Consider the following 26,781-nt stretch of genomic DNA (forward strand, 5'->3'; position numbering starts at 1 on the left):
TAAATATACATTTTTTCCCTATTCACCTGCAGCGTCTCGCCTTAAGTGGCGCTAGCCCACAGCTAGCTTTGCCTGTTAGCCTGATAGCTTCTTCGTCGTGATTCTATCAGTGTGTATTGGTGGCTCCGGTCCGGTGGCAGTCAAGTTGCAATTGTGGTTTTCTGGCCAGAGACACCAGGGGGAGATGAAAGACCCCCCCCCAGTCTTCCAATAAACACTCGTATCACCCCCAGAGGGACTACGGGAAGGATTTATTAAGGTAAACACGTTACTTTGTTCTGCTTTAATGTACAACTCATAAACGTCATGTTTCAGTCGCCAAAGGGCTATTTAAGCTGATCATCGTTATGTAATGGTCGTTTATAAAAGGCAAGAACAACACTGATGTCAGTTTTGTCTGATTTACAGCTGGAGAAAGTTGTTTCGCATCCAGTTCAAACAAAAGAGAAATGAAAAAGAAAATGATCGCAATAAGTGTCTTTGTCAGAAATATCACAATTACGTCCAACCCTGGTGCCCTTCCTCCTCCTCCTCCTCCTCCTCCTCCTCCCATTGTCCCGACTCCAACATTCTCTCCAGAAAGGAAAACTGCACATGCAACAAATATTATTGCTTACTGTACATTTCCTTTTGTTATTTGAATAAAAGGCAGACAGGCGTGGCGTTGGCGACGGTGGGAGGGCTCTTTGATGGTCCCCCACATCGCCGAGCCGTCCCGCCGCTCACAGCCACCTGTCGCCACGGAAACGCCGGCTTGCATCATCAGCGCTCGCCGATGGGGAACGGAGCATCTCCACGGAGCGCCCCTCACACACACACACACACGCACACGCAAACACACACACACTCACCATCCAATCTGGTGCCGGGTGATTTTCATTCATGCGGGCTTCCTTTTGTGACACTGCCCCCCACCCCCGATCCGTCCCCCCCCCCGCACACCCTTTTATCTCCCCGTCACCGCTGTCCCCTCTCATCCGAAAAGCCCCCAATGAAAGAAATCTGACAAGTCCTGGCTGTGTGTGTGCGGCGGGCCCGGACGTCACTCACAGGCGAGAGAGAGAGGAGAGCGATGTGAGGGAGAAGGGGAGAGCGAGGAAGAGCCCCGGCCAATTTGGTGTTAGGCAAGATCGGTGCCACCCAGAGCAGGCATGGACAAAACCCTCTCTCGAAGTTTTTCTGCCTAATCGCCTCAGGTTTGCTGTTTTTGGCTACAATTCGGTGGTTCTCAACTGGTGGGTCGGGACCTAAGTCTGTTCAGATGACTCTAGTTTATACTTTCATCTTTCAGTCATGTTCCGCAAGTTCCATGTGTAAGTATGTGTAACAAGAAAGTAATTACACATGTACAGGTCATTCTACATTAATGTGCACGGTGTAACAAAGGTGTTCCAGCTGTGGTAATCGAGAGTTACAATGGTGTATAACGTGTACCAAAGGCAGCAAAGGTGTACAAAGATGTAACAAAGGTGTTCCAGCTGTGGTAATAGAGTGTTACAATGGTGTATAACGTGTAACAAAGGTGTATAACGTGTACCAAAGGTAACAAAGGTGTACAAAGATGTAACAAAGGTGTTCCAGCTGTGGTAATAGAGTGTTACAATGGTGTATAACGTGTAACAAAGGTAACAAAGGTGTACAAAGATGTAACAAAGGTATATCAAAGGTGTATAACGTGTACCAAAGGTAACAAAGAGTAATAAAGGTGCAACAAAGGCACTTGTAGCGGTCTACAGTGTGTAACCACATGTGACAAAGGTGTAACAAAGAGTAACAAAATGTGTTCAGTGATTGTAAAAACTCAGTGTTTATATTAATAATAATGCATAAGCTACTATTATAGCCCCATCTGCCCTGGGGTAGACTGACAGAGGCGAGGCAACCAGTCTGCGCCATCGACCCCTCGGACCACCATCACTCACTCACTCGCTACATTCGCCAGGCTTCATGGTGTTACTAAACGGTCTCCCATCCAAGTACTGACCAGGCCCTTCCTGCTTAGCTTCCGAGGCCTGACACGGGATGGGTTGGAGCAAAGGCGGTGTGGTCATGTTGTGATGTTATAAATTGTGCATTAGTTTTTGCTGCGAAATACAAAATACAAGAGGGGAATAAGGACTTCAATATCCAAACACCTTTTATTACTCTGTGTTAAACCTGTGACACAGTTGCACATTATAGATGTTGTTACACATTGTATATGAAGTAACACATTGCACACTGTTGTTACGCGTACACCTTTGTTACACCTTGGTTACACTTTTGTTACACCTTTGTTACACCTTTGTTACATCTTGGTTACACCTTTGATACATCTTGGTTACACCTTTGTTACACCTTTGTTACACCTTTGTTACACCTTGGTTACACTTTGGTTACACCTTTGTTACACCTTTGTTACACCTTGGTTACACCTTTGTTACACCTATGTTACACCTATGTTACACCTTTGTTACACCTTGGTTACACCTTTGTTACACCTTGGTTACACCTTGGTTACACCTTTGTTACACCTTTGTTACACCTTGGTTACACCTTGGTTACACTTTGGTTACACTTTGGTTACACCTTTGTTACACCTTTGTTACACCTTGGTTACACCTTTGTTACACCTTGGTTACACCTTTGTTACACCTTTGTTACACCTTGCTATACACGCTATACACCTTTTTTTCGCGCAGTTTCGCCACAGCTGGAGCACCTTTGTTACACCTTGCACATTAATGTGTAATGACCTGTCCTCACACGTGTAACTACTACGGGGATTAATAAAGTATACGTACTTTCTTGTTACCCATACTCACACATGGAACTTGCGGGCTGTAATCTAAATTGTAGCCCACTATTTTGCATCACACATTACAAATGAGCTGCATAAAAACAGCAACAAATATTTACAGGAGGAAAATATAATGAGAGCTTTCATCGTGGGCTAGCTGAAGCTCGTTCATGCTAGCAATTTGACCGTGTTTTTGGAGCCGTTTTCGTTATCTGGAATGAGGCAACAAAACAAAACATGAAAATTGTAAAAGAAAACAACTAGCACATGTGAAGACAAACAAGTGGAGGTCAAAGATATGTGCAATAGCCGGAGATAGATGTTTGGGGCATTGATTTCAGAAGGTTTAAGTACGCGGCCGCCTGGTTCGCCTATGCCCAGAGAGAACGAGAGGAGGGTGAAAGAAATGGATGTTCGTTATTAACTGTATTGTCTAAACTGGGAAGCGTGTTTGCATTTGACCCGTCCATTACCCACTGCCAGACTCAGCGCTCGGATATTAAGTTTAGCCATGAGGTTAAACAAGGAGAGAAATGAGAGAGTGAAAGGGAGACGGAGGAACAGGAGAGGAACGACAGGAAATAGAGAAACCAAAAGAGGGGAGCGAGGGAAAGAAAGGAGGTGGATTGGGAGGGAGAAAGGGAAAGAGGAGGATAATGGCGCAGCCTTCTCCCTGACCTCAATCTAAATCTGAATAATGCTGCATGTTATCAAAAGAAATGAGCTCCCTCCCGTCTGGTTAATAAGGTTTTTATAGGAAGAGCCTGAATGGGAGGCACAGGTATCAAACTGAATGGATCAAACAGGCATAATATGGATGGGAAATTGAATGAGAGAAACGATACGTCTTTCTCTTGAGATATTTATATGTAGGTCAAGGGCTGCGCGCTTTGGGAAGAAAATAGGAATTGAGATTTTTCTATAATGTGACTTGATTTGCAATTTCTAGATTCAGCCCAGGAGCAGTTACTTTTGGGAACTCATTGAAGAATCACAGACTTTAGAACTAGCTTGACATTATACTATAGCGTATAATTAATCATTATAGCAATGCAGTGGTAGGCAATTAAATGTTTTAAATAAATAATAATACTTCCGTGATAGGGTAAAACAATGTTCACAAACAGGGCATTGCCTCCCTTGTGCTGCAACAGGTCAGTCATTTTATAAGACTGTGTTAGACGCCTGGATACATCAACATTCAGAAATACATCCGGCAAAAGTCTTGGAAGTAAACAACAGCGATCGCTCGTATTCATTCATTCCATGCTCAGTGGCTTTGCACAAGGACACAACAACAGTCTGCACCTGCCAGAGCTGGGATTCGAACCGCTGACCCGTTACCTTTTTCTTTTTCTACAGCATTGGTTCGAAATATACTTTGGAGGCGCAATATTATTAGAGAAGCTTAGCATGGGGCTAACATGGGGCCAACATGGGGCCAACATGGGGCTAGCATGGGGCTAGCATGGGGCTAGCATGGGGCTAACATGGGGCTAGCATGGGGCGAGCTTTGCTGTGGAGTATTGTGCTCAGTGTTGTTTTTGGCGGCCCTTTTAGTTTTAGTCTTAGCAATTTTGGCGAAAATGCTTTTAGTCACATACACTTAGTATTTTAGTCAATACTAGTAGTTTTAGTCAGTTTCATTATAAAAAGTAACAAAGTTTTAGTATTTCAAAAAATGTTGATAAGTATTGATAATAATAGGAAATTGGATGAAGGTTGACAGGCTGTAGTAGCCCTTTAACAGTGACAGTGAGTCCCTGTGACATCACTGTCAGACAATCTAAGACAGGGGTGTCCAAACTTTTTACATGGGGGGCCGCATATTGAAGCGTACACGGGGTGAAGGGCCGTAGATCGGTAGTTAGTGCCGCAAAACTTTCGGCTAGCAGAGGTTTAAATTGTGCCCCATACCTCTATTTAAGCTTAACACCTTCATGCCAGCTCTGTCTCACAATAAAATGTTAGTTGTTCGGTTAGAATTGTATAGAATTATTACATTTCAGTTAAAAAGGTCCATCTCTGGTGATGTGTACCAATACAGCAAGAGGCCGAGGGCCACCATAAATTGGTCTGAGGGCCGCGTTTGGCCCCCGGGCCGCACTTTGGACACCCCTGCTCTAAGAGGTATCGGTGCTGACTGGAGTGTGTGAGGGGTAGAGGGAGAGAGGGGCACAGCCAGCAGCATGTGAGCCCACACCACACTCCCACTCTAGGCACAAGCACTGGTCTGATAAACTACTTTCTCTCATTTTCATCTCGTCAGTCTCATCTTTGTTAAAGGTTTCATCATGTTTTTGTCGCCAAAGACCTATTTTTTGCTCATCATCGTTACGTTATTGTCATTAAAAAAGATGATTGTGCTTCTGTCATCTGAACCATCCATCCATCCATCCATCCATTTTCTGGCCAGTCTCAGCAGAGATGCCCAGACTTCCTGATCCACACACACCTCCTCCAGCTGTTCTGGGCGGACCCCGAGGCGACACCAGGCCAGCTCGGAGACATAGTCCCACCAGCATTTCCTGGGTCTTCCACGAGGCCTTGTCCCAGTACAACATGCCTGGTCATCTGAACCATTTCATGTAAACTTCAGCAACTGACTGCCAACTTCTTTGGCCTAGGGCTGGGCGATTTAGGGATTTTTTTTTTTTAATTTTCCCCATACTGATCGATCTCGATTTTCGATTTGATATTTTTAAAAATAATAAATTAAATACATCTTGCTGATTCATAAAATTAGATCTCTTATTCAAACCTCAGCTCAAACAAACACAAATGCTTTTATCAAGTCTCATTTAATGCACAAAAGTCTTCCATTGTCTCGTCCGAACTCCTAAACTAGATACTGTTTGTGCCAAAGAAATCGAAGACCTGTCGATTATAAAGTCCCATGACGATTATTGAGATTGACCAAAGTAGAGATTGTAGTTTCGATTAATTGCACAGCCTTACTTTGGCCTGAAATCAACAAAGAAGTTGAGCTGCTAGCTCTTGTTGAAGGTAGAACTCTTTCAATGTTTTCCATCCAAATCATTGACATGGCAGCTTCACACAACCATGGCAGTCATTTTTGCATTTTACATGATTCCCTATTTAAATCCCGTGTAAATGAGGTTTGGTAGCACCTATGGGAGAAAGATCCTTGGACTTTTGAATATGTCCGGCTTTTTATTTTATTGTCTTGTGCACTCAGCAGTACTTTGCCCACTGTTTCCAGCGTAACACACCTACAGTAGCACAGCCCAGTTCCACACTCCACTGCGGGCCCTCAGTTTGTTCAGACTCTGATGAGTTTACGACGCCGCTGTGCGAAATGGCCCATTCTCCTGACAGCGGTCGTTATGTTGCGAGGTGATCCTGGCTCGATGAGGCGCAGGCAGCAGACAGGGCCGGGTGGAGCGCTAATGTACCGCTGTGATGGGAATACCTGTCATAATGAACACGCGGGGAAATGGGCCACCCAGGGAGCCACCGAAAGACTCAGGCCAGAGTAAACTCAAATGCACTTCCGTTGATTTTGATATGTAAGAGACGAGTTTAATATCGAGGGGGAGGAGGACTGCAAAGATTTATCTGTGAGAGATGCCGTAGAGCAGATGTTTGTACCTGGTTTAGTGCTATTATATCCGTATTGCACCTATAGAGTTTGGGATTGGATGTTATGAATAAAACATGGGCGACAACATCACATAAAGAGTGAGCAGGATTTCACACATGAACTGGCCTTCAGAGAGTCCAGACCTTAACCAATGGGAGTAGGCACCGGTTGTCCTCAATCATCCAGGTAGATACAAAACAGAAGGATGGGAGAAACAATGGGAACGTATGCGGACGTTGGCAAGTAGGCTAGCCGGTTAGCCTTGCCTGTTAGCCTCCTGAATGTATTTTTCCAATAGCCGTAAGCATTAGCCGTCAATCATCACAAAATATGAACAATTCAGATGTAAATCATTAAAGAATGTACAGACCTTTGGAGATTTGATTTTAGATACTTAGCTTAAAAAGTAGCCTCTGAGCTAAATGCTAACTCATGTTTTTTTTTGTTGGATATACATCCAGCGGCTACTTAACTCCATCTTATAAGGTGTTTGTTAGAGAAATAACAATGGTGTTCGAGAGGATAGATGAGAAGGAGAAGTTTATTTACCATCGGTGCGGGACCCGGAGACATGAACTCGAGACATTGCGCTAGTCCTACTATTCAGGTCTGTCTATGCTTCCATAGAAAAGGGATAAATACCCTCTCAGAGCGTCATACTGATACACAAGCCAACATTCAGTGGCTGAGAGTGGGCGCCTGAGCACCACAGTCAAGGCTATGACAGAGATAGTACGACTGTACAGCCTGACCCAGTATAATAAACAGCGATTTAATGTTATCCTCTAACAGTGTTAATGATAAAGAAACCACTGAAATGATATAAATGGCATGAAAAGGAACAAAACATAGGCTACCTTCCCATACGTTAGTATTGCACCTGTCTTCCCTATTCTTTTATATGGGGATTGAACATTCAATTAAAAACAGGTCCAGGATTCGACGGCTAACAAAATGTGTATTTGTGTAGGAACAGGCTCAGATAGCGAAAGACATATATCGCTCTGTACATAGCATGTTTTGGGCTAACTTCCTGTTGGCTAGTGTAGGTGAACGATCGCTTCCTGTTCATATTTTCATTGTTGATTATAAAGAAAATGGGAATAAAAAAGAAAAGAAGATGTATATGAACATGTAGCGCTATTCTTCCATTTGTTATCATCAAATTAGCACTAGCCTTTAGCTTCAAGGCTAAAACATGTTAATTTATTAACTCTGAGGTCTCAGCCTCTGGTGAAGTGTTTACGTATCGGATTGGCCCCCTAGTAAAATGACAGTAACACGTCTGGTTAAAGAAATAAAGAATACTTAAGCCTACCAGAAAACTCATTGATCTCTATCGTCAACATCCTTTATTCTCTCCCTCCGGCTTCCTGCAAGAGCGCAGTTATCCCCATGAGAATGCTTTAGTCAACCTCGTCGTTGTTTAGGCCACAGGGTTCAAAGTGGATGACAAAGGTAGCAGCTCAAAATAATGTCTGTGTTTACAGCCAGACTTTGTCGTTTTCAGTTGTCATTTTTTGACATTTTGTGAGCACGTTTATAAGGCCTTTTTAGCTTCAAAATATTTACAAAAAGGTATTAACAGCTACCTGATAAAGTAATCATAATCTAATGACCACTCTTAAGTCGGCAACACTGTTCAACCATGAATGAATGAATGAAAATGATTGAAGGCTGATTATCTTTCTTCTGACGTGGACTTGCGTTGTGTTGTTGCAGTTCGGAGCGGAGGGAGCTGAGATGGTGCCGGCACAGGCTGGAGACGGACGTGTGTGTGGGGGGGAACCAGGCGGCCGACCCCGAGCTCATCCAGAGCTACGTCAAGAAGGTCAGTACCACCACGCTCAGCCCGGCGAAACAGGTCATCAGTTAGGTCTGGATTAGGTTGTGTAGTATCCCCAGTGCAAATGACTTTGGGAGAAAACAGAATTGTGATTGTTCTGCTAAACATACACCCTCAGGAAATGCCTAATCGGCACACCAGCATCTTGGCAATGATCGGAGAACTCCACAACGGCACAATATTCAGTTTAATGATTGTGTGAATCAGTTTGGAGAAATGGGCATTCTATTTTCAAGACATACCAGACAAAACTCAACCCAATAAGGTTGTTGCATATAGCAGACATTTCTATCTGATAAATGCTTTTATAATATTTTGCTCGATATGTAATGTATTTTGCGATTTCTGGTTCATATTGTGGTGGAGGCTATTTGTTTCGTATTGTTTCGCCTTAAAAGCGCAAGCATTTTGCAGAATGTCATCCCAGCTCTTTGAGGGCCTTGATATAGCCCTGTCTGATTCCTCGTCCCCAGGGAGAGCAGACAGAGCACAATGGAGTCTGTGAGAGCATTAGGCGCTATTGTAGTCGGCGTATTCCAGAGAGGTCCGTCTCCGCTTCCATCGCAGCGTTTTCTCCAAAGAGAGAGTCTGCAGGCAGGTGAGAGAGCTGTCCGTCAGCTGAGCAATAAGCTGTAGATGAAGGGCTGATAGGAAAGGCATTGTTCACTTCTAATAATAACTGTCTGAAGCACAGTGGACTCATCCAGTTCCTCACAGGTCACTGGGTTTTTCTGGATCACAACACATTTTCAATTAGGTTTGAAGCTTTTGAGGAAAATGGTTTCGTTTTTTCCATAGTACATTTTTGTTTTGATATGAAGAATGAGGCCCTGTTGTACATGTTTCGAGTGGTAGGGGAAACCTACACAGACACACAGAGACAACACAGAGACCATGCAAACTCAAAATCAGACCCATGACCTTCTTGCTGAGATTAGGGAGCACGAACCACTCAGGTTTGAGTAGTCTTATTTATTTTTGTGGCAGTTTATTGATACTTTCTTATAGGCCTCTGTCTTTTCGGCCTCTGTCTTATAAGCCTCTGTCTTATAGGCCTCTGTCTTTTAGGCCTCTGTCTTATAGGCCTCTGTCTTATAGGCCACTGTCTTATAGGCCACTGTCTTATAGGCCACTGTCTTATAGGCCTCTGTCTTATAGGCCACTGTCTTATAGGCCTCTGTCTTATAGGCCTCTGTCTTATAGGCCTCTGTCTTATAGGCCACTGTCTTATAGGCCTCTGTCTTATAGGTCTCTGTCTTATAGGCCACTGTCTTATAGGCCTCTGTCTTATAGGTCACTGTCTTATAGGCCACTGTCTTATAGGTCTCTGTGTTATAGGCCACTGTCTTATAGGCCTCTGTCTTATAGGCCACTGTCTTATAGGCCTCTGTCTTATAGGCCTCTGTGTTATAGGCCTCTGTCTTATAGGCCTCTGTCTTATAGGCCACTGTCTTATAGGCCTCTGTCTTATAGGTCTCTGTCTTATAGGTCTCTGTCTTATAGGCCTCTGTCTTATAGGCCTCTGTCTTATAGGCCTCTGTCTTTTAGGCCTCTGTCTTATAGGCCACTGTCTTATAGGCCTCTGTCTTATAGGCCACTGTCTTATAGGCCTCTGTCTTATAGGCCTCTGTGTTATAGGCCTCTGTCTTATAGGCCTCTGTCTTATAGGCCACTGTCTTATAGGCCTCTGTGTTATAGGCCTCTGTCTTATAGGCCTCTGTCTTATAGGCCACTGTCTTATAGGCCTCTGTCTTATAGGCCACTGTCTTATAGGCCTCTGTCTTATAGGTCTCTGTCTTATAGGCCTCTGTCTTATAGGTCTCTGTCTTATAGGCCTCTGTCTTATAGGCCACTGTCTTATAGGCCTCTGTCTTATAGGTCTCTGTCTTATAGGCCACTGTCTTATAGGCCACTGTCTTATAGGCCACTGTCTTATAGGTCTCTGTCTTATAGGTCTCTGTCTTATAGGCCTCTGTCTTATAGGCCTCTGTCTTATAGGCCTCTGTCTTTTAGGCCTCTGTCTTATAGGCCACTGTCTTATAGGCCTCTGTCTTATAGGCCACTGTCTTATAGGCCTCTGTCTTATAGGCCTCTGTGTTATAGGCCTCTGTCTTATAGGCCTCTGTCTTATAGGCCACTGTCTTATAGGCCTCTGTGTTATAGGCCTCTGTCTTATAGGCCTCTGTCTTATAGGCCACTGTCTTATAGGCCTCTGTCTTATAGGCCACTGTCTTATAGGCCTCTGTCTTATAGGTCTCTGTCTTATAGGCCTCTGTCTTATAGGTCTCTGTCTTATAGGCCTCTGTCTTATAGGCCACTGTCTTATAGGCCTCTGTCTTATAGGTCTCTGTCTTATAGGCCACTGTCTTATCGGCCTCTGTCTTTTAGGCCTCTGTCTTATAGGTCTCTGTCTTATAGGCCACTGTCTTATAGGCCTCTGTCTTAGACCTCTGTGTTTTAGGCCTCTGTGTTATAGGCCTCTGTGTTATAGGCCTCTGTCTTATAGGCCTCTGTCTTTTAGGCCTCTGTCTTATAGGCCTCTGTCTTTTAGGCCTCTGTCTTTTAGGCCTCTGTCTTATAGGCCACTGTCTTGTAGGCCTCTGTCTTAGGCCTCTGTGTTTTAGGCCTCTGTGTTATAGGCCTCTGTGTTATAGGCCTCTGTGTTATAGGCCTCTGTCTTATAGGCCTCTGTCTTGTAGGCATCTGTGTTATAGGCCTCTGTGTTTTAGGCCTCTGTGTTATAGGCCTCTGTCTTATAGGCCTCTGTCTTATAGGCCTCTGTCTTGTAGGCCTCTGTCTTGTAGGCCTCTGTCTTGTAGGCCTCTGTCTTATAGGCCTCTGTCTTATAGGCCTCTGTCTTATAGGCCTCTGTCTTATAGGCCACTGTCTTATAGGCCACTGTCTTATAGGCCACTGTCTTATAGGCCTCTGTCTTATAGGCCTCTGTGTTATTGGCCTCTGTCTTATAGGCCTCTGTGTTATAGGCCACCGTCTTATAGGCCTCTGTCTTATAGGCCACTGTCCTATAGGCCACTGTCTTATAGGCCTCTGTCTTATAGGTCTCTGTCTTATAGGCCTCTGTCTTATAGGCCACTGTCTTATAGGCCTCTGTCTTATAGGTCTCTGTCTTATAGGTCTCTGTCTTATAGGTCTCTGTCTTGTAGGCCTCTGTGTTATAGGTCTCTGTCTTATAGGTCGCTGTGTTATAGGCCACTGTCTTATAGGCCACTGTCTTATAGGCCTCTGTCTTATAGGCCTCTGTGTTATAGGTCTCTGTCTTATAGGCCTCTGTCTTATAGGCCACTGTCTTATAGGCCTCTGTCTTATAGGTCTCTGTCTTATAGGTCTCTGTCTTATAGGTCTCTGTCTTATAGGTCGCTGTGTTATAGGCCACTGTCTTATAGGCCACTGTCTTATAGGCCTCTGTCTTATAGGCCTCTGTGTTATAGGCCTCTGTCTTATAGGCCTCTGTCTTATAGGCCACTGTCTTATAGGCCTCTGTCTTATAGGTCTCTGTCTTATAGGCCTCTGTCTTATAGGCCACTGTCTTATAGGCCTCTGTCTTATAGGTCTCTGTCTTATAGGTCTCTGTCTTATAGGTCTCTGTCTTATAGGTCTCTGTCTTATAGGTCGCTGTGTTATAGGCCACTGTCTTATAGGCCACTGTCTTATAGGCCTCTGTCTTATAGGCCTCTGTGTTATAGGTCTCTGTCTTATAGGCCTCTGTCTTATAGGCCACTGTCTTATAGGCCTCTGTCTTATAGGTCTCTGTCTTATAGGTCTCTGTCTTATAGGCCTCTGTCTTATAGGCCACTGTCTTATAGGCCACTGTCTTATAGGTCTCTGTCTTATAGGCCACTGTCTTATAGGCCTCTGTCTTATAGGTCTCTGTCTTATAGGTCTCTGTCTTATAGGCCTCTGTCTTATAGGCCTCTGTCTTATAGGCCACTGTCTTATAGGTCTCTGTCTTATAGGTCTCTGTCTTATAGGTCTCTGTCTTGTAGGCCTCTGTGTTATAGGTCTCTGTCTTATAGGTCGCTGTGTTATAGGCCACTGTCTTATAGGCCACTGTCTAATAGGCCTCTGTCTTATAGGCCTCTGTGTTATAGGCCTCTGTCTTATAGGCCACTGTCTTATAGGCCTCTGTCTTATAGGCCTCTGTCTTATAGGCCTCTGTGTTATAGGCCACAGTCTTATAGGCCTCTGTCTTATAGGCCTCTGTGTTATAGGCCTCTGTCTTATAGGCCTCTGTCTTATAGGCCTCTGTGTTATAGGCCTCTGTCTTATAGGCCACAGTCTTATAGGTCTCTGTGTTATAGGCCTCTGTGTTATAGGTCTCTGTCTTATAGGCCTCTGTCTTATAGGCCTCTGTGTTATAGGCCTCTGTCTTATAGGCCTCTGTCTTATAGGCCTCTGTGTTATAGGCCTCTGTGTTATAGGTCTCTGTCTTATAGGCCACTGTCTTATAGGCCTCTGTCTTATAGGCCTCTGTCTTATAGGCCTCTGTCTTATAGGCCTCTGTGTTATAGGCCTCTGTCTTATAGGCCTCTGTCTTATAGGCCTCTGTGTTATAGGCCTCTGTCTTATAGGCCACAGTCTTATAGGTCTCTGTGTTATAGGCCTCTGTGTTATAGGTCTCTGTCTTATAGGCCTCTGTCTTATAGGCCTCTGTGTTATAGGCCTCTGTCTTATAGGCCTCTGTCTTATAGGCCTCTGTGTTATAGGCCTCTGTGTTATAGGTCTCTGTCTTATAGGCCACTGTCTTATAGGCCTCTGTCTTATAGGCCTCTGTCTTATAGGCCTCTGTGTTATAGGCCTCTGTATCATAGGTCTCTCCAGGGTCTTTGTTCCTTTGTTCCTGGCTGCTCACTGTTGTGTTTTCATGTTGCACAGCTGGGACACGGCGCTGTCCTGTGATTGGCTGCCTCTGCCCTATTCAAAAGCACCCAATCTGATTAGTTTTCCATCAGATGATGTTCGTTCACCTGATTAGGGCCAGAGTCGGGGTCGACCGAACAGCTGGGACTGGAATCAGAGATTCCAGGACTCCCCTGGAAATGAAATTACTCATCTCAGTGGGACTTTCCTGGTTAAATAAGGGTCACAAAGAAATGCTCAGGGGGTTCACAATAGACAGGAAAGGTGCAGTCAAGAAACAGAATAATAATATATAATACAATAGTGGAGATTGAAAGAGTACACACCCCTACACTTTTCCCACAAAAGTGGGTTTTGTTACACACACAATTCCCCATAATGACAATATATATATGTTAGAATGTTTTACACATTTATTACAAATAAAACTGAAATATTGCATGTGCATAAGTATACACACCCTTTGCTCTGACACTCACAAACTGGGCTCAGGAGCATCCTGTGTCCACTGATGATCGTCCTTGAGTTGTTTCTACAAACGGTCCAGAGTCCACCTGTGCTGAATGAATGGATTGGACTTGATTTGGAAAGACACACCTCTTTAGAAGGTCCCACAGCTGTGTACCCCTCCCGAGGCCTGTGCCTTGATACAAACCTGTCTCCAAACAGTTCCTTTGACTTCAGGGCTTGGTTTCTGCTGTGACATGAAGCTGTGGGACCTCATACAGCCCGAGGCTACAACCTGGTGTGGCTGGTTCATTAACATGCACTGTCACTACCAAATAAACCAATAAACAAAAACAAAAAAACACACAACGTCATGTGTGGAAGAATAATGGAACAGCACCAACATCAAAACCCTCTCCTCACTGAAGTCTGGAGCAGGAGCATCATGGTGTGGGGTCTCAGGGCCTGGACATCGTGATATCATCAATAGCATTTTTTCAAAGATATTTTGCAGAAAAACCTGTGACATTCACAACAGCGTAGAATAAGTAGGTGAACCCTTATAATAAATATCTGCAGACACTCACAACGATCAGGTTGAATCTTGCACCATTTCATTCCTCTTTACAAAACTGCTGCAGTTCAGCGAGATTCAGTCGGTGTACTTACTTTCCTCCCTGTCCTGTGAATGTTTACATGTTATGGCCAATAAAAATATGATCAAATGTAAATTTTTTGGTGGCATTACCTTATGTGGCCTTTGCTCTGCCCAATCCTGTCAGACCGCGGAAGCTAAGCAGGGAAGGGCCTGGTCGGGACTTGGATGGGAGACCGTTTGGGAACAGCAGGAAGCCTGGTGAATGTAGTGAGTGAGTGAGTGAGTGAGTGAGTGAGTGAGTGGTTGGTGGTGGTGGTCGGAGGGGCCGATGGCGCAGACTGGTTGCCTCGCTTCTGTCAGTCTAGCCCAGGGCAGCTGTGGCTACAATAGTAGCTTGCCCCCACTGAGTATGGAGTGAACAAATAATATGATGTAAAGCGTCTTTGAGCAGACACTGTTTATTCATTCTTATGATTTTGATGAAGTTCAGACCACATTTTATGACTAATTTAGGCAGAAAGAAATTCCAAAAGGTGTACTTACTTTTTCTTCCTACTGTATAAGACATTCAAAAGTCCAGTTGAAAAGATGGAAAAATGCAATATGCAGCAAGAAAGAATGGGAGTTTGACCAACATTTTTAAACCTTTAATTGAAAACAATAATTTAATGGAAATAGTCTGTTTTCAGTTTTTTCCCTCCGAGCTTGGAGGGTTACAGAAAAATATAATCATAGTAACGTGGTTTACTGTCCATGATAAAGAAACGTGTTACGGGTGAGTAGCACCTTAAATGTTCCACTTTGTCAGCACAGTTGTTTCATTTCTATTTTCTTTATCATATCTCTTTGCTTTGCTCCTGCAACCATCGTTTACGGCGCCCTTATTATTTCACCAAGTCCCGAGCAGCGACTCAGCACATGCTTTTGAATGAACTGAATGTCGTTCAGGCACCTTCCATGGCAACAAAAAGTCATCTTTGGACATCTCTACTTGTATTACTGTCATGAGGGATGAAACCCGTGACCGTAGTGCTGGGAAAACTGGCGAGAGCAGTAAAAACTAGCTAAAAAAAGAAACAAAGGTAAGGTGTTTTCTTTCTTCTGTTGCTTGATCATCGGTTTGTGCACTGTCAGCTCTCTGCAGCCCCGTGTGGACCCGTGTTGTGTGGACCCGTGTTTAGACCCGTGTTGTGGACCCGTGTTGTGGACCCGTGTTGTGGACCCGTGTGCGTGGGCGCGCTGTTTCCACAGGATGTCGGAGATTGCGCAGACATTTCCAGACGTGTTATAAAAGTAAATGGGCTCTGTGGTTTTACCTGCAGTGAGCGGCTCCATTGTTTCAGAGGGCTGTGTTTTCAGCGCCTAAAGTGGGCTCGGGGATAGTGTTTTTGCTCGAATTGGTACAAAATTATAGCTCTCTAGTCTGTCTGAAGACTGAAAGAAAAACGTGATCATAGAAGAAAAAAAAAAGATTCTGATATAGCAACACTTCTTTCACTCTCAAACTTTTCACTTGGGGAATGTAAACCAAACCAAAGGCAAAATGCTAGAACTGCTAGAATATCATCAACACAGTTCTGAGTAATCTTCTTCACTTCGCTTGTTTCTTCTTCTACTGTTGTAGCGCTCCAGTCCGTTCTTCCTGGATATTGTTGTGTCATAGATGCATTATGGAACTGTCCTCCACACGTTTAAAAGCCACAATCCATCACCGGACCTGTTTTGAGCAGGTCCAGAGCCAACAGAGGGCGCTCCAGGCCGATTCCAAAGCTTTTGACTCAGCTTTCACCACAACAGTCCGAGACAGCGACCGCAACAGAACAGCATCGTCTGCAAACAGCAGAGATGAGATCCTGAGGTTCCTCGGGCTTTTCCGAAACAGCTCCCTCCTCCCTCACCCTGCCCCCTAACACTCACACATGCTCATGGAGTGAAGTTCTGACTGACACGGACCGAGCAGTGAGGTGTGTGTTACACCGGAGAGCAGTCCCACCAGCAACACGTCCCAAACAAGCTCAGTTCCACGTTTATTTAGGAGCATCTGCTCATTGGAACAACTTTACTGTCATGTAGACATTTATTCATGAAAAAGAAGGGGCAATGACACCTTATTTCATTTTAATGGGAGACAAAAAGTTCTGAAATAAAGTAAGTACGACATATTTGAATCTCGATCACTTTGTAAACTCATAACATTTAAAAGTATGATCAGTCGGACTTTCAGAGTGCGTCTGAAAGCCACAGCTCTCATTTCTGTGCTGAGTGAACCTCTGAAGGTGCCCTCACTGAGGCCCGAGTGGAAGGGTGTATAGCATAGGTGTCAAACTCTGGCCCGCGTGCCAAATTTGGCCCGCAATGTAATTATATTTGGCCCGCGAGGCTATACCAAATGACTACTCGAGCTGGCCCACCGGTATTATACTTTTTTTTTTCAGATTTTGCATATCTGGACTATTAAGTTATATATTGTATAGTAATAAGTGTTGCTTGTTCCATATTCAATGTTAAAGCAAATCTTATATTAAAAGGTTCATTTGTTCAATGGTGGCCCGTGACTTTTGGGTACATTTTGGCTCACTGTGTATTTGAGTTTGACACCCCTGGTGTAGGGGAAGGGGGGGAAAGAACGGTTTTGGAGAGGTCCCTACAACATCCAGAGGCTTTAGGTACTCAAGATGGATCTCATCCACCCCGGAGCCCTGCCATCGAGGAGCAAACGCAAGCAAACAGGAATTGGAGTTAACCAATCAGTGAAGGGCGGACGCGTGCCGATGTCGCGGGGTTATGAGCGTTTTTGCACGAACATTCAAATAGGATTATAATTGAATATTCAACGAGGGCGGCAAATAAATGTCTGCATGCCTTTTAAACCGTGTCAAAGATGAATTTCTGCCTCTATTGGGACAGACAATAAAGATGTGTTATCTTAAACTAATCTGATTGCACGGATCCAGACTGATATCCCTCTGTCAAAAAAATGCAGAAGATCAGACTACCAAAAAACCCAGCCTAACTGCTAGCATGAAGGAGTTAGCCCACGCTGATTTGTTTCATTTATGCTTTAGCAATGTCTTTAAGTTGGGGCATTTCTCAATAAAACAGGGGTGGGGAACCTCGGGGCCATATACGCGAGACCATCTGACCAGGCCCCCAAGGCATTCTTCGTGTTTAGTATGGTAAAGATAAGGGTCATGTGGTTTTACATGGCGTATCGCGTGGCAGTGACTGACTTGATTGACCAGCGCTGCGTCACGGCGACTGAAAATGAAGGTGGATCTTGAATGCGACGTATTCCAGGAAAACTGGACAAATGATTTCTTCTATGTGGAAGTGAAAGGCCAGCGTGCCGAGCGTGTGCCGAGGGGCTGGCAGTGATGAAGAACGCAAATCTCGTGCGCCATTACCCCTCGAAACAAGCTAAACTCCACCAGTTAAAAGGACAAATGCGGACAAAAACTTGGAAAACCATGCTTCGAGTAGCCTCATCATCATCATCATCACTGTCAGCTGACATCAGAAGAGTCAACAAAGATTCCAGCCATCATTATGTGAGTCTGACATGCAGAAATGATGATCCTCCTCCTCATACTATCAGTCCTACCTCAGTGTTGTATGAACTCCACATGTATGTCGCTAAACTGAAAGGCCCTTGGAGTTATTGATTTGGAAATGGTTCCCCACCCCTGCATTAAAACATGGTTTACAGCCAGTTAAGACATCATTCAATCCAATTTAAGACTATTTTGGACCAGCTTTAGTCCTGGTTTTGTCTTAATTTTGTTTTTGCCCGTGCATATGACTGAATGTATTTTATCTACAGTCTTGCCTTTTACTGTAATTGATTAATTTTATGTTGATGATGACAGAGGTTAGATAACTTTGTGTGAACGAGCAAGAAAAATAGTGCTCAAGACAGAGCGAAATAGTGCTCAAGACAGAGCGAAATAGTGCTCAAGACAGAGTGAAATAGTGCTCAAGACAGAGCGAAATAGTGCTCAAGACAGAGTGAAATAGTGCTCAAGACAGAGCGAGTCAAAACAAGATTTAAAAATAGTGCTCAAGACAGAGCGAGACAAAACAAAACTTAAAAATAGTGCTCAAGACAGAGCGAGACAAAACAAGACTTAAAAATAGTGCTCAAGACAGAGCAAAATAGTGCTCAAGACAGAGCGAAATAGTGCTCAAGACAGAGCAAAATAGTGCTCAAGACAGAGCGAAATAGTGCTCAAGACAGAGTGAAATAGTGCTCAAGACAGAGTGAAATAGTGCTCAAGACAGAGCGAGTCAAAACAAGATTTAAAAATAGTGCTCAAGACAGAGCGAGACAAAACAAAACTTAAAAATAGTGCTCAAGACAGAGCGAGACAAAACAAGACTTAAAAATAGTGCTCAAGACAGAGCGAAATAGTGCTCAAGACAGAGTGAAATAGTGCTCAAGACAGAGCGAGTCAAAACAAGATTTAAAAATAGTGCTCAAGACAGAGCGAGACAAAACAAAACTTAAAAATAGTGCTCAAGACAGAGCGAGACAAAACAAGACTTAAAAATAGTGCTCAAGATAGAGCAAAATAGTGCTCAAGACAGAGCGAATCTAAACAACTTAAAAATGCATATAACTGAAAGTATTTTATCTGCACTCTTGCCTCTTACTGTAATTGATTAATTCTATGTTGATGTTTTTATTGATTGTATTTGTTTTCTTATATTTATGCGACTGTGAAGCACTTTGAATTGCCTTGTGTATGTTTAGTTTAGTTTAGTTTATTTGTTCATTTGAGCAGTTAAAATTCTGCTCAAAAGGAGTGGGCCGAAGCAAAAGCTTATAAACGCCCACCCCGAAATCATTACAATAAAAGTGGATATCACAACAATAGTACAAAAGAACATATTACAAAGTATGAGAGCCTTGGAACACAGCATGCACACACGTGAACACAACGTACTCGTTTGTGATTTAACACATTATGATACAATGATACATTTAGCAACATCATACTTGGATTTGCCTCCTTAGTTAGTACCTGTTACATTTCAAAGCGTCTGTTTTAACACGGACCACACTTACAAAGCACTTAAGGGAATGTTCATGTAATTAACAGAAATTAGCAGAAGAGAAGCGAAGCACAACTACAACAACAGTCTCGTTACATATACAATGTTTGGTACAAAGCAAGTTACAAACGGCGAACGATTGTCAGTCGAATGGTTATCAATATTATCAATCAATGCCAATAAATTATGTAATATGTAGTAAGTATTTAAGCCCTGCATAGTGTAGTGCGTTAAAAAGCCAGGGTGTAGAGCGGGCTAGTTGAAGAGGGCGTTAGCTCCCCCATCAACAAACCCCCACCCAGTGTATGAATTGTGCTCTACAAATAAACTTGCCTTGCCTTAATCCAGGCCTTTTTTTGCTCAGAAGGTTAAATACTTCATGAGGTGGATAATACTGTATAACATAATGTGGTCCCTGGAATAGTGTTAATCACTGACTCCCATGATCCTCAAAGTGAAACCAATTAAAAAGCAGCGGCTTGTTTTCAGTCAGCCGTTGCTACATGTGTTTAATTCACCTTTATCATTAAAACGCGGTGTTAATGACATTTATTTAGCGCCGTTAAAACAGCGCTGGCGGAGCTTTCTCACACTCGCACGGTCGCGTTGAACCGGAGCTGTAAATTGGCACTGTTTTTGTATAATTTCGTTGTTTGCGCTTCGTTCTGCGTTTGTGACACATCGTTTTGTCTGCTCATTTAAAGTGTGACAAAAATGGAATGTTTTTTTTTAATTTGCGATGTTAAAAGGAGAGTGAGTGGTTGTGGAGTTATAATGCCGTGGGCTGTTGTGCGAGACATGGACCTACCTGTGTATCTCACTGTTCTCTTCATTATCACAGCCCTGCATTTAGTATCTGTACTAATACTGTGACCCACACTGCTGTTTGTGCTTGTATTTATTTAGACTGTCGACTCATAGTTAATTGTGAGAAAGTCAGGTGTTTCCGTGTGGTCTCCCTGTCCCTCAAAGCTGCTGAAGCTCTGTGAGAAATCCTCCTTTTTAAGAACGTAGCCTCTGATCATGGACTCTTGACTGTTGTGAAATTGGACTGTGTAACGTCACATCGTCTACATCATGACACAAGGGACAGCACAGTGGCGCAGCGGTTAGCGCTCGTGCTTCACAGCGGTTAGCAATAGGGATGGGGCGATAATGAAATTTGGGGTCACACTTATCTTGGCCAAAATAATTACAATTAACGATATGATCACGATATTTGCCTATGGTTTCAAAAAATCACTGAAACTGCAGACATAATGGGGATTGGGCAATTATGAAATATTCCTCACTGTTAAACATTTTGGATTATACTATTGCCATCAATACAAAACATGCAGCTAATGAGTTGCCTGGCTCTGCCCATTCCATGCAGGGAGTTAGTCTGGTCACGGAGCAATTGGAGCAGTTTGAAGGGGCGGGCCTAACGCACACAGATTGTCAGTGAAATAAACCAGTTAGCGATTAGCCGACGTGACGACAGCTGCGTCCAATTAAAAAAATATGAAGTGAATATAAACTCACGCGGAGAACGCAAGGCAAAATCCTTGACTACTTCATCCATGATCAGTTCTGGCTGATGTTAACGTTAATTGAACTAAAAACATAGAGGCGCAGCGAGTGACGTAACCTTCTCATTTCTCTGTGACGGTCGTGATTGGTTCGGCTCGGCCTTAGCCGCCAATCAACAACTTGTCTACCGTGCGTGGCCAGACCCACCTTCTTTCGTGCAGAAAGAGGGGGGTGTGGTTTATCAGGCTTGCTAATGAGTAGCTCGACACAGAAAAGGCTATTTCTGCAGTGGGTCATCAAAGAATGAATGAGGAACTAACCTATTGAAATCTGAAACACTGCTGACTTTGGTCACATCTCCATGGAGACGTACCCACTCCCAGTAAAGTTACCGGCAATGGTTGTCTGATGGATTTAGCCATTATCTTCTAGCATGATAATCACGATGATCAAAAAATGTGGCGATCGAATAATTTTTTAGCACGATTAAAATATTATTGTTTATCGTCCCAGTAGCACTCGTGCTTCACAGCTAGAAGGTGGGTTGATTCTCCCCTGGATGGGGCCTTTCTGTGTGGAGTTCTCTCAACACATGTACAATAGGTGAATCCTCCAGCCAGGTGGTTCTGACCGTCAGCCTGGCTCCACACCTGGAGATGGGTCCCACTGCTCCTCACGGGTCGCCCCAGTGGCATCGAAGGAGTGATATCATTTGTTGTCCCTCTATAGGGGTGTACAAACTTTTTTCACCGAGGGGGGCCGTATATTAACATGTACATGGAGGGCCACAGATCAGCGGTCAATGCATTCAAACATTCAACAGCGTGTATTTAAGCGAGGTTTAAACTATTCCCCACACTTATATTTAGGCTTGGAACCATAAAGCAGCTCAGTCTCACAAAAAGGGTCAATTTATATTTTTTTTAATTGTGTGGAATTATTAAAATTGCAGGAAAATTACCATCTCTCGTGTGTGTGGCAATAAAACAAGTCTGTCAAAGTCAAAAATTGGTCTACGGGGACAGTACAGTATAGCTTCACCTTAACAAGCGGCACGATGGCCTAGGGGTTAGCACTTGTGCTTTACAGCTAGAAGGTCCAGGGGTCGATTTACGGGGCCTTTCTGTGTGAAGTTTGCATGTTCTCCTCAGGTCGATGTAGGTTTCCTCCGGGTACTCCAGCTTTCGCTACCACTAAAATATGTACAATATTGAGTGAGAGAGAGTGGTTGGTGGTGGTCAGAGGGACCACTGGTACAGGCTGGTCGGTTCCATCAGTCTGTTCCAGTTCAAACACTGTTAGCGTTGTAGCCTGACATGTTTGGACTCGGTTTAGTCGATGTAGGAATACTTCATTTTCCCCCGAAATGTTAGGCCTAAAATCATTTTAACATTTTGATCTGAACTCACTCTAGTGGATTTATCTTGACGCTTCATGAGGAGCCGCCACTGGTTGAGCAGCTTTCTCAAATAGAAATGTGCTGAAGTTAATCCCCATACGTTGCTAATAAACCAAAAAAGATGTTTTATGGAGCACAGAGAACAGAGAATGTGGTTGGGACTCGCTGGTCTGTGCCGTCTCTTCACACTCACATCTGACAATTAACCAGAGCTGCTCTACAGGAGGCACGTGCACGCTCACACGCACACACACACACACACACACACACACACACACACACACACACACACAAACACACACACACACACACACACACACACACACACACACACACACACGCGCGCTCCGGCTCTCAGATAATGAGGCCCGTTGTCATTAGAATATTTGATCTGTGAAATGATGCGGCGCTGGTTATTGTCTGAATAAGCTTTTGTTTTCTTTTGTGACGCTGCCAAACACGTTTTTTTTAATATTTGTGTCATTTGAACAGAGGATATTAGCTCAGTATCGTATCGTGAATAATTACGGCTGACGAACACCCTTTCACCTCCCCGTGTGTGTGGACAGATCCAGGACGTGGCGGAGCAGGGCGTCATGTTCGTGGGCTTCCTGCAGCAGCCCGGCGCCGGGCCCAGCCTGGCGGGGCAGTGGGAGCCCGAGGAGCTGTCCTCCCTGCACTCCAGCCCCTCGCCCATCCACAGGCACGGCTTCAGCTGTGGGAGCAGCCCGACGGAGGCGCCGACGGGGGCCCCGGCAGCACCCCAGCACTGCGCCGGGACGGGGGACGCAGGCATAGGTGGGGAGAGGAGCAACGATACTTACTGGCCACTCCCATCTGAAAGTGGAGGGTGCACTGGAACTCATTAGGAGCTGGGAGAGTCCAAAGTGAGGGGCTAAGGGGATTTTTTTTTTTGTAAATCGATCTTCCACACATTTTTGATATATTTACATTGAGGGTTGCTTTATTTTCTTACCATCTGCACCTAGTGTTTAAGTGATGTATCAAAACTATATGTGCAAAATATGTTTGTACCCCAGTCTCCCCCTAATTGTGGACAGATGGAAGACATTAGCAAAACCAATGTCATTTTTGGATTCAGCACATCAAAACTTTTAACCCCTTAACTCCCACCTGAACCGAGCACATTTTCTCCAGTTTGGCTTTACCCCAGTCCAAAAGCTTCTGGGAAAAAGCTGTGAAAATAGCAACAAAACTGAGATGAAAACAATGATGGAAATGTGACAAAAAATTGACGAAAAAATGACAAAAAATGGACAAAAAAATGACAAAATGTGACAAAAAATGACAAAAAATGGACAAAAAAATGACAAAAAAATGACAAAAATGTGACAAAAAATGACAAAAAATTGATAAAAATGTGACAAAAAAAATAGAAAAATGTGACGAAATGTGACAAAAAAATGACAAAAAATTGATAAAAATTTGACAAAAAATGTGACAAAAATTAGTTGAATATCCAACAAAAAAAAAATCTGATGACGTGAGGAAAAGATCCTCTCGGTTCAGGCGGGAGTTAAGAGGTTAAGTAGGGTGCTGGTCTGATATTTATAAATTGGGACAAGTACGTAAGTAAGTAAAAAAATATTGTGTACGGATAAACTACTCAAGCACATGCACTTGAGTAAATACAACTTCACTACTGTGACGGCAGGAGCGCCTCATCAAAGCGCGAGCGAGGGCACGGGAGCGCCACAGCGTGAGCCGGAGTCAGGGGAGGAGAACGTACGGACCGGCGAGGATTTACTACAGCCACCTCCAGACACAGGTCAGTGGAGGAAGAAGAGACTGGAAAAGTTGCATAATGCTTTGGACGGGCTGAGGAGAAGGACGTTCTCCCTGTGATTTAATGTCAGGGCTAAACTTTCTACCAATAAAATCACATTAATACCAAAAACCCAACTGATAACTGTCCAACATCATTCACAAACACACCAGTTCACTCAGGGCCGTAGCCAGGATGTAAAAAACAGTGAGGTCCAGATAATTCTTTAAACCAGGGGGTCTGGAATTTTTTAAAGATTCAGATGTCATTTCCTGTATTTTAAGTGATCAAAAACACTTTTGTCTCATCCTTGAGCCATTTTCAAAAATTGCTTTTTGTTGCACCGTTTGGGACCAGGAGCCTGAGTGAATGTGTGAGTGAGTGGATGGTGGTCGGACATGCAGATGGTGCAGACTGGCCTCGCTTCCATCAGTCTGCCCCAGGCCAGTGTGTGCAGCCGCGCACGAGTCACGTACCCCCTACTTTGACATGATGAATATCACAAAATAAAGTATCTATTTAACATCTATTTCATCCATTATTACTGTGAAGCAGGTTTTCCAAACAGTTTTGCTCGTCTGAGTGAGAGGCAAGAAGAATATTAAATGAAAATGTCCGTTTTTAATTGTTGTGAAAACGAGGCTGTGGGTGTGAATGGGTAAAGCTGAGGGTTTTGCTTTGGCTCATTCTGAACATCAGACTCTGCGCTCTGGCCCCGCCCCCTCTGCGTCGCCCTCACTGTCAAACCACTGGAGCTACAAAGGTGAATGCGCTGGTTTAAGCTCTCATTAAAGCGAAGATCATTTCTACGCAGGACAATCTTTGCATGAGACAGAAACAAAGTGAGCAGCAGAGGAGGAGAGCAATGATGAGGCACAGACGCTTCTCCTCTCGCTCCTCAGATCAGAATGAGGAAAACTCCTGTTATAAATGAAGTCACCGTCAGTCTGAGGCACTGGCTCCTCCCTCTTTATGACAGAGAGTAAAGAAACTGCATCTCGATCAAACTTTGGCGGGTTCATGCTAAAGGCGCTGCTGTTGTAGTGAGGCTGACGCACAGCCTCAGCCGCGCCCCCGCGGAGTTTTACGCACTCGGGTCCAAAGCAGCTCATGAGGTTCGGTTTTAGAGTGGACACATTTAGGTTCAGAACAAGCTCATCCACGTCTGAACTAGAGGCTCTTCCGCCTGTATTAGCGCGTGTTTACAGCAGTCATTTGCGCAGTAAAGGATTCAATGTGTAAAAAAAGAAAAAAAGCTAAAATTGTACCGAGGTCCGGACCTCGGTGACCTCAATGGTAGATACGGCCATGAGTTCACTGTCAATGCACGATCGGGAGCAATTAAAATCCGAGCCAGTTTATCGATTATTAGTCTCATTCCATGCCCTTCTTTAATTCAAAATGCTCAGCCTAATTTATGATTCACAGAGTCACAGGTACAGCGAGACCCTAACCCTGCGAGAGCGCTAATGCTAACACTAGTAAATTAACTTGTGTTGAAGAAACCATGTAAATTCGGTCGAGGGTCTAAATGCAGCCAATGGAGTGTCACGTGATCAGTGGAGCTCCACACCTCTACAGGAAATGATGTCATCTCCACTTTTATTCCTGTGACATTTATTTAAGCTAATCTTGTCCTGCAGAGGTTATTTCCTGTGGAGAAGTGGAGCTCCACTGATCACGTGCGCTTCGGTTGCATTTACTGTAGACCTTTCTTGGAAAATCTGCTATTGAATAGCAATATAAAAGAGACAGAATCAAAGCTTTATCCATAATGACATTATAAACCAACAAGCGAAAAATTACACAAGTTAAGTACTCACACGTGAATACAAAGCACTTACTTACTTAAATGTCACTGAAGTAATCATCACAGTGAGGTTCAGGTCGGTTTTAAAGAGTAAGACGTTCTCTCTTTGAATTTTCTGAAGCAACAGATGACAAATAAATAACACAAAAAAACTGAATTAGAAGTTCTCAGTTCTTCATTTCAATGGGCGAGAGCTTCTGTTTCGCCCACAGGGGGCGCTAACCTCCTCACTGACGTAGAAGTTTCTCCCATCTCTGCAAAAGAGGAAATGAGTGAATGTAGCAAATGAGGGCATGGAGACGAGTGTAGAGTATAGTGTCACCGAGGAGACAGTGAAGTATACGTCATATGTAACTGTCCCCCCCCCCCCCCACCCCGCTCTGACCACAGGCGCAGGGACGTGTACGTCAGACCCCCTGGCCGTCAGCGGACCCCAGGACGAGGCGGAGGAGGCTCCGACAGAGGGGCAGGGGAGACTGGACTCACCGGACCACAACCGCTCCTCACACAACAACAACCACATCCGCCTCAAGAGCCAGGAGAGAGAGGGCACAGCGCCAGGGCAGGCCGGCCGTAAGACACACACTGTTCACCTCTTCTGCTGTAAACGGTCCTGACTGTACCCTGTCTGTGCCCTGACTGTGCCCTGACTGTGCCCTGACTGTGTCCTGACTGTGCCCTGACTGTGTCCTGACTGTACCCTGACTGTACCCTGACTGTGCCCTGACTGTGTCCTGACTGTGTCCTGACTGTACCCTGACTGTGTCCTGACTGTGCCCTGACTGTGTCCTGACTGTGTCCTGACTGTACCCTGACTGTGTCCTGACTGTACCCTGACTGTGTCCTGACTGTGTCCTGACTGTGTCCTGACTGTGTCCTGACTGTGCCCTGACTGTGTCCTGACTGTGCCCTGACTGTGTCCTGACTGTACCCTGACTGTACCCTGACTGTGCCCTGACTGTGTCCTGACTGTGTCCTGACTGCACCCTGACTGTGCCCTGACTGTGCCCTGACTGTGTCCTGACTGTGCCCTGACTGTGTCCCGACTGTGCCCTGACTGTGTCCTGACT

General features: G+C 44.3%; 1 protein-coding gene across 1 annotated transcript in view; it reads left to right on the top strand.

Annotated features, from left to right (window-relative positions):
* Window positions 1-26,781, top strand: part of rftn1a (raftlin, lipid raft linker 1a) — a 163,669-nt gene that overhangs the window by 123,775 nt on the left and 13,113 nt on the right. The window contains exons 4-7 of the mRNA XM_079571254.1: window positions 8,106-8,214; window positions 22,685-22,913; window positions 23,791-23,904; window positions 26,102-26,284. Of these exons, the coding sequence (XP_079427380.1) occupies window positions 8,106-8,214; window positions 22,685-22,913; window positions 23,791-23,904; window positions 26,102-26,284 (635 nt within the window). The remainder of the gene's footprint in view (window positions 1-8,105; window positions 8,215-22,684; window positions 22,914-23,790; window positions 23,905-26,101; window positions 26,285-26,781) is intronic.

This window comes from Gobius niger, assembly GCF_951799975.1.
Source record: "Gobius niger genome assembly, chromosome: 14".
Lineage (NCBI taxonomy): Eukaryota > Metazoa > Chordata > Actinopteri > Gobiiformes > Gobiidae > Gobius > Gobius niger.